At 37.2% G+C, this 9162-nt stretch overlaps 1 protein-coding gene across 1 annotated transcript in view; it reads right to left on the bottom strand.

Moving 5' to 3' along the window:
* Window positions 1-1435: 1435 nt before the first annotated feature.
* Window positions 1436-9162, bottom strand: part of LOC104588916 (signal peptide peptidase-like 2) — a 140151-nt gene continuing 132424 nt past the window's right edge. Inside the window, exons 12-14 of the mRNA XM_010247040.3 lie at window positions 3287-3357; window positions 2070-2153; window positions 1436-1974 (exon numbers count right to left, since the gene is read on the bottom strand). Coding sequence (XP_010245342.2) covers window positions 1856-1974; window positions 2070-2153; window positions 3287-3357 — 274 coding nt within the window. The 3' untranslated portion in view covers window positions 1436-1855. The remainder of the gene's footprint in view (window positions 1975-2069; window positions 2154-3286; window positions 3358-9162) is intronic.

Raw genomic sequence — 9162 nt, 5'->3', positions numbered from 1 at the left:
ATGATGGATCTCCCTTCCCTTCACACAACTCTTCTCGAAGTTCACTTTCAGGTTTGACATTTGCTCAAAAAGTTGAATCACTAATTTCAAATTCCTAATGAACCTCACATTACCTCATTCACAAAACAACATTGTATCATCAGCAAACTGCAAGTGAGTGAGTGAGATGTCCTCCTTACCAACCATCCATTCTCTAATGAGGCCCCTAGAGTCTGCTATGTGAATCAACCTTCCTAGCACATCAGCAACAAGTTTTTTCTTTTCTTTTAAGATAAAAAAAAAGAACTTTAGAGACATAACGCCCCTAACTTGCCGTTTAATTTAATCCACACATGTAAGATAGGGGACCATGTGGAGTATGATGTGGTTGAATCTGATTAGAAGTGCACAATGTGCCACACCAAAGCGAATGCAGGAAATTCGGAAATATGCAAACGCATGTCTTCCATTAACTCTCAATGGAAATATTACTTTAAAACCTCCTTTTGCTCATCATAAACTTTATTTTTTTTTATAGATAAAAGAAATATTCATTATCCAGAATTAGAAGTATATACAGACTGATCCAAACAGTTTGGTGTACAGCCCAACCATTCAGAAAAAAAAGGACAGAAAAAACAAAACAAAAACACAGTTTTTATAGTCCATTCGGCTACTTCATGAGCAGCCCTGTTCCTATCCCTACGGACAAAAGAGAAACAGCTTTATCAAAGACCCCACGAGAAAGTTTTATTTTTGTCCAACACATTCCAAAAGATCCAAGGCACAGAAGCTTCATCCTTAACACATACAGAGATGGTATTCAAACAGTTAATAATGATTTTTATTATATTTACAAAATTTCTGAAATTATTTTTACTATGTTTAGTTAATTTATATTATTTTTAAATGGAATATAAATGTATTTTAATTTAAGTAACTTTTTATTTTTATAAATTAATTATAGCTTTATTTTAATATTAGTTAAAATTTAATTGAATTTGAATGGATTGTAATTTTTAACTTATGAATTACTTATTGTTATTAATAGTTTATTTTCATCAGTTCTAGTTATTTAAATTTGTTTCAATTATTGTTGTTGTTATCAATTGTTGACTAATAATTATAAATTTTTATAATTTCTGTGTACTAATAAATAGTATTTGTTTTTAAATGGAATTTAAATGGGTTATAATTATATTTAAATGGAATTTTCAAATTTTAGTACTTCTATTGTTCGGTTAAGTAAATAATATTTATGCTCAAATGAAATTAATTTAAAATTGATATTTTTAAATGAAAATAGATTATTTATCTTAATTATCTACCTTTTAAAATGGAAAATTTTTTGATATGCAGTCACGTGTCTAAAGTGTGTCTGAAATGAGTAGTACGTCGAGTTAACTACTCCCACTTTTTTTTCTTATGAGAGTAGAAAAGAGCTTTCTAGATACTCTTTGCTGGAAAGATAGATAGCCACTTGTCTGAAATACAAATCTTAAAGTATGATGGCATTGGCCTTGCTCTCTTCAAAGAGCTAAGAAGTTCTTGGCCAAGTAGGAAACATTGCAAAACAGGTAAAGAAAGAGAAAAGTTTGTTCTATGGTCTTTTTGTGGTTTCTGCATTTAGCATTTGGGTACTGGAACAGAACACATTAATTAGTTACAAACAGCTAACATCCATATCTAGGTGTTCAAGCGAAACTACATACTTCAGTTCATCCATGAAATATGAACTCTACGAAGGGATCTGATTCTTGTCGGATAGGCAACAGAGAATGGGCGTCCCCTAACCCAGCATCTACTATGTTGGCAATTCCCAGGAGATCCAAGGGGTTTGGCCATTATCTTTCTTTGGAGAAACAGCAAACCTGCTTCAGGCTTGTCCAGCAGATCCACTGGTTGAAGAAGGTCCACTGGTAGGAGATTCATCAGTTCCATAGCTCCACAGAGATTTCAGCTCACCTCTCAACATACCCAAGACAACAGTAAGCCCTGAATGAAAATGATGGAAATGTTAATCAGAAAGAGTGCCTTGAGCAACAGAGAAAGGGATGCAAAATTTGCCTGGAAAGGCATCATTTCACTACCTAGTGTACATGGAACAAGGTATAGAAGGGCCGGTTGACCGTGCCCATCCATTAGATACAAGCCAAGGTATGTAAGAAAAAGGCCTGGAAAGTGGAAACAAAAAAAAGTATATAGTCAGATATAAGACTCCTGGTATGTGCATGTAATAATATAGCAGGATAAGAAAGTACCAAATATAAACATTAGTTGGTAGCGAAAGATGGACGATGGACATAGGAAAGGAACTATAAGGTAGATAAACATACAAGATTCTCTCAGAATTAGTTGGAACTTATAATAACATGTTTTAGCAACTTCCTCCATGGATTCACATGAACACTAACTGGTATAATCCACTTCAGAGTGATAAAAATATCATGCATGTTATGTGCATCTGTTAAATGCCATGATAAACCAGCAATCAGTACCATGTTAATTGTATTAAAATTAGCACACGCCATGATTTGGTAAAGATATTTACAATATTCAAATAAAACTCATCCTACTACAAATCGTACATCATGATGCAGGCAGCTAACAGATTAAACTAAAGACTTTTCTACCATAATTGTACATAATGAAATAGTTCATACAAGCATAATCATTCTAACCTCATGGTTGAAAATATAACTAAATAGGAGATCCTATAATCATTATAAATTTTTATTAAATGGAATTTCAGTTTTTATTAATAAATATAATTGAATAGAAACATATTAAGCGGAGTTTAAATTATAATGTTTATGTGTACTAATAAATAGTATTTATTTTTAAATGGAATTTTCAAATTTTAGTACTTCTATTGTTCAGTTAAGTAAATAATATTTATTCTCAAATGAAATTAACTTAAAATTAATATTTTTAAATGAAAATATATTATTTATATTAATTATCTACCTTTTAAAGTGGATAATTTTTTTTGATATGCAGCCTTGTGTCTAAAGTGTGTCTGAAACGAGTAGTATGTGGAGTTAACTACTCCCACTTTTTTTTTTCTTATGAGAGTAGAAAAGAACTTTGATGGAATGATGGATTCTGTTCTGTATGTTAAATTAAAAGGGGTTTCTCCGATGGCTGTCCAAGGTGTTGTCCTACTGTATGCCCATAGCATGCTAGCCGATCTTTGCTGGAATGACAACTTCTGTTCCGTATGCTAAATTAAAAGGGTTGAAAAGAAACTTTCCATAGACATGACAAGGGGAAAAAATAAATAGAATAAGACATATATGAGGCTCACCAGTTCCATATCCAATCATCACCCAAAGAAAATATCCATTTAGAGTACTCTTCTTAGTTGATTTGTCATATCTGCAGCCAACCAATTAAATTAAACCCATAAGAGAAATGCACAATCAAGGATTGATTTTGCAACATTTAAAACATAATATTAGCACAGACAAGCAATAAATAGGAGATTAACAACCATAGATTTCTACCGTGAGAGTTAAAAATAAGACTAAAAACTATTATGTAAATATACTTTGGCATTATCAAAATGAAACACTTCAATGCATACAACAAACTGATTTCTTATCTCAACATGAAAAGATAGAAAAATAGAGAACAATTTTCAGCAATCCTACACTAAGCCACGTCATTCTTAAATAGTCATCAATAAACGTTATAAATTATATAGATCCATTATAAGATGACAAACGACTAGGACCCCAAACATCTGAATGGACTTAGGACTCTCTTATCTTCTTTGGGAATAAAAGACACTCTAGGATGTTTGCTTAATTGACATGACTCACAATTCAACTGAGTTATAGACTCTAAAGTAGGGACATGGTTTTTTAAAACACACAAAGAAGGATGACGAAAACGACAATGACACTGATGTTGTGTAAGAGAGGAATTAAGAGTCTTCTAAGGACCATGGTCATCTAGGTAGTACAATCCTCCAACTTTATGACCACCAGCAATTGTCTTCCCCATCTTGAGATCCTGAAAGACGCAATATGAAGGATAAAAAGGTTATTGAACAATGAAGGGCTTGAGTAAGCTTACTTACAGGCAAGAGACTAAAGGGAAACTTGGGAACATAAATTATAAAGCATAAACTATGGTCAAAACTAAGAAACACATTACTATTACAAATAATAGTGGAAGAGGAGCCATCAGCTAAAGTAACAATTTGGATGTAGGAGGTGACAAAGATATTGATAAAGTTCAGATCTGTGTAGCCTTTAGGTTCGAAATAATAAAGGAAAAGAAATAATAGTGAAAGTGTAGAAGAAAGAGAAGAGAAGAGAAGAGGAGAGAAAATAAGGTCTGGTTCTAAGTGTGGGACACATCACTTAACTTAGGATCTACTTGTAACTACATCAAGCATATAACACAATGTAAATTGGCTCTACTACCCCTCTACAGCCGACTCTAACACTCCCCCTCAAGTTGGTGAGTATATGTCATATAGTCCCAGCTTGTTACATATGTATTCCACTCTTCCTCCACCTTCACTTCTAGTCCCCATTGAGGACCCCATTCCTCTTGTTCCAGCTGTGATTGAGTCTTTGTGTCCAATGCAGCTTCCTATTGAACGACCACCCATCCAGCAAGTGTATATGCATCGTCATGTACTGGCTCCTCCTCTAGCTTCATCACCATCGATGGATCTGGCATTTGTTACCGCCCCAGCCCCACCCCTGTTTCTGACCTTGATCTCCCAATTGCCTTGTGGAAAGATAAACACAGTTGCACCCTTCATCCCATTTCAAATTATGTTTCTATATCTCACCTTTCTGCTTCCCATATAGTTAGTTTCAATGTTGTCATCTATTTTTGTTCCCAAGGATGTCTAGGAAGCCCTTACTTCTCCAGGGTGGCGCCAAGCAATGGAGGAAGAACTCTTGGCCCTAGCTCGTAATCATAAGTGGGATTTCACCACTCTTCTGCTTGGTAAGCATGTTGTAGGATGGAAATGAGTATACACTGTTAAGTATCTACCTAATGGGAGTGTTGAGCGGTTTAAAGTTCGGTTGGTTGCCAAAGGTTATTCACAGATGTGTGGTGTAGATTACACAGACACCTTCTCCCCAGTTGCCAAGATTGGTTCAATTCGTGTTTTGATTAACCTTGCTGCTATGTATGATTGGAGTTTGTTTCAGCTTGACATCAAGAATGCCTTTTTACATGGTGATCTCCTTGAGGAGGTGTATATGGAACAACCACTAGGGTTTGTTGCTTAGGGGGAGAATGGTAAGGTGTGTAGACTTAAGAAGGCTATTTATGGATTTAAATAGTCTCCCCGTGCATGGTTTGGCAGATTCAGTGAAGTGGTGAAGAAATTTGGCATGAAACAATGTCAGGTCGACCATTTAGTATTCAGCTATGAGTCTGGGAAGATTTTATTGGTGGTATATGTAGATGATATTGTTATCACTGGCAGTGACAGGTTGGGGATTGATAGGTTAAAGACTTTTTTGCATGATCACTTTTAGACAAAGGAACAAACTCAAAGAACATAACATCAGGACACACAAAATAACGTCAAGAACCGGGGTTATAACACTTATATCCTTTCTGAGTCCTGGAATAGATAAGGAAGATACACTTAGTGGATCGAGGTTCTAATTTGTCAATCCTAGGCCCAAGATTATGGACAAAACACACACACCCAAAAACCTTGGAGGTAAGAGAAAAATAAGATGAAGTAGGAAACAAAACAGAAAATGGAGAATGACTTTCAAGGAAAGACATGGGCATGCGATTAATATGGAAACAAGATGTAAGCACAACATCACTCCAAAAGGGTTTGGGTACATTCATATGGTGCAAAACGGACCGAGTAGTTTCCAAAAGATGGCGGTTCTTTCTCTTAACCACCCTCATATAGGTACATGGGGTTTGGTGGATAATGCCATGTTGTTCCAAATATTCCTGAAATGGTGTGTAAAAAATACTCTCGACCATTATCAGAACACAAAATCTTAATGTGAACACCAAATTGATTGCGAATCTCAGCATACAATTTTTGGAAAATGGAAAACAATTCACTCCTTTCTTTTATAAGGTAAAGTCATGTCATCCTTGAATAGTCATTAACAAAAATTACAAAGTACTTGTAACCATTATATGGCACTACTCTATTGGGACCCCAAATGTCCGAATGGACTAAAGAAAAATGACTCAACATACGACTATCAACCCTAGGACTAAAGGAAACACGATGATGTTTCCCAATCTGACATGAATCACAATCCAAAGTAGAAAGATGACTCAACGACGGAACAAGTAACTAAAGTGCTTCCAGGGATGGATGACCAAATCTGCAGTACCACTAAAGAGGAGAAAAAGATGTCTGAAGGGCTGTTGTCGAACAACCTCCACCAAGGTAATACAGTTCACCGGCTTCATGCCCTCCACCAATCTTTATCCCCGTCTTGAGATCCTAAAGAACACAAGAAGGGTAAAAAATGATAGAGCAAATTTAGACACTTAGTTAATTTACTAACAGACATAAGTTTAAAGGAAAACTTGGGAACATATAAAACTGAGGACAGGGATAATGAATCTATGCCAACATTACCAACACCACATATGGAAGATGTGGAGCCATTAGCAAGAGTAACAAAGTGTGATGTTGAGGACTGAGAAAGGGAGGAAAACACACCTAGAGTCCCAATCACATGATCGGAAGCTCCAAAATCGATAATTCAATAGGATGGTTTGGATGACAGACAAGCCATACCTGAGTGAGCAAGGGTAGTCGTGTTCTACTAAGAGGTAGCCTGAATGAACCGTTCATACTCATCATGTGGGACACTCATCATCTCTTTCCCAAAGGAATATGCAGAAGTAGTGCGTATCTGATCAGTTTATTGAGTTTCCTATCTCGAACCACCACCAGTAGCCACTGCATGATTTGCCCAGGTTGAAGGTGGGCCATATAGATCATAGAAAAAATTGATAGTATGTCCTTCCATACCACAATGTGTACACCTCCTTTGACCATTGCTACGTCCTTTGCCATGAGGTCTCCCTGAATCTCGACCTCCAATACGACGGCCACCACGATTGTACATGGGTCTACCACCACCACCACTACGAACGGGCTGAACTTCTCAAACTCCTACTCTACCTCCACGACCTCCCCCCTGTGTTACTGCAAATTCAGACCTATTTGATATAGCGGAGCTCTCCGTAGGCCCATCGGACTTCAACCCTATTTGATATGCAGACCTATGTAGACCCACCTAGTATCTGTGCTCTCACTGGTTCATACTCAGACTTCAAACCTACTAAAATTCTGGTTACATCCAGCTACTCTCTTTGTTGTTGCTGAAATTTGACATCAGATGTAAGGGGGTGATATACATTCAACTCATACTAGCATAATATTCCTCGAGACTTTGATTACCCTATTGCAGATTAAAATACTCTTGGTAAAGTTGGTATACCCTAGTAGTATTGTCTTGTCCAGAGTAAAGCTTCTTTGCATGATCCCATACCTCTTTGGCTATATCTAAGAACATAAAGTTCACACTAATCTTGGATTCTGTACTATTCCATAACCATGTCATAATTTGTGCATCTTCCTGCTCCCACTCATCATACTCCTGAGAATCAGTTGAGGGTTTATCTTCCTTCACATGCTTCACTTTCTTCTTAACTTTTAGAAAAACTTCAACAGATTTAGCCCAAGGCACATATTCTCACCCTTTAGTTTGATAGATGTCATCTGCATGTTCAGATAATCAAGGGGAACCATTACACTAGACTTGTATTCATTATTGTCTCCCATGGCTGCCAAAAAGAATCTATCACTAGTCTTATCACTTCACTTGACTAACTAGTCACGTCACTACACACCAACAGCTGATTATTGCAAGAGCACCTATTGTCACCACCTTCAACAACACCACTGCTGTCATCCACTTTCAGCACCATAAACCACCCGAATACACCTCACATATAGAGTACTAGGGTCTGCAACACATCAGAACTTATTCCTCATTATAATACCCATGCAACCTGTTAAGGGCCCCGCGAATAGGATCTCGTCACAGGTCGGTTAACGAGGAAAACTTCTTGTTTTCCCTTGTTTCTCCCTTTTTTCGAGGAACCTATCTTTAGCGCCTTTATGGTGATTTGTTAAAGAGATCACCAACTCTCCTCTGCTCTTTCTTGACTGAAATTCTGGATGGCTTTATTGAATAACATCTGCTCCTTAAATAGGAATTACAAGAGTCCTTCTTAAGGAAACTTTCTAAAAAAGAACTTTCTAAAAAACATTAAGAGACTTTCTAAAAACATTAGGAAACTTTCTAAAAGGAAACTTTCTAAAAGAAACATTAAGAAACTTTTTAAAAGACCTAGGAAATAATAATGCTATTGCCTAATTAATAGGAACACTGAATCTAGCTAAGAGATAAGATAGGAACACTGAATTTAGATAAGATAAGATAGGAACACTGAATCTAACGCCCATTACTGCTGTCTGCGGCTATATTCCTTTCCAACTAAAGCATCCACAATATTACTCCCCTCCTGGACTAAGAGCTTGTCCTCAAGCTCGAATTCAGGATAGGTGTCTTGAAAAACAGTCAAAGGAATCCAGGATAGGTGGAATGATTTTTCCCTCCTGGATCGGGTTCCAATGAAGAGGGTTCATCCTCATCTTCCTCTTGTTCCACCAGGAGGCAGAAAAGTCTCTTGCACTTGTGCCCTGCTGAGTAAAGTTCATCACAATTAAAACACTGTCCCCTTGCCCTGCGTTCCGCCATCTCAACCCTGGACAAGCGTTTAATAGGGGGTGCAACAACGCTGCTTCCCACACTGGATGCCGATTTGGAATTGTTGCTCGTCTGTGGTTTTTGTTCTTGGCTGGCTGCTGAAGATGGAGCCATTTCGAGTGGTTTTGGGGCTGCCCATGTTGTTTGAGGCCGCCCTATACTGATACTTTCGCAGTTGAGTTGCAATTTGCGTTCAAAAGCGCGAGCCAAATTCATAGCAGTAACCAGATTGGGGGGATTTTGCATCTCCACATCCACCCTCAAAGTTTCCGCTAACCCTGCGATGAACATGTCAACCTGTTAGTCTAGTCGTACCGAAGATGCTCTTGTAAGGAGGGTCTGAAACTGGTGCTGATACTCAGCCACAGTTCCAGTC

The sequence above is a fragment of the Nelumbo nucifera genome, chromosome 3, assembly GCF_055504915.1.
Source record: "Nelumbo nucifera cultivar China Antique chromosome 3, China Antique-T2T, whole genome shotgun sequence".
Lineage (NCBI taxonomy): Eukaryota > Viridiplantae > Streptophyta > Magnoliopsida > Proteales > Nelumbonaceae > Nelumbo > Nelumbo nucifera.
The sequence above is the reverse complement of the archived record's forward strand: the minus strand, read 5'-3'. Positions and strand labels throughout refer to the sequence as shown.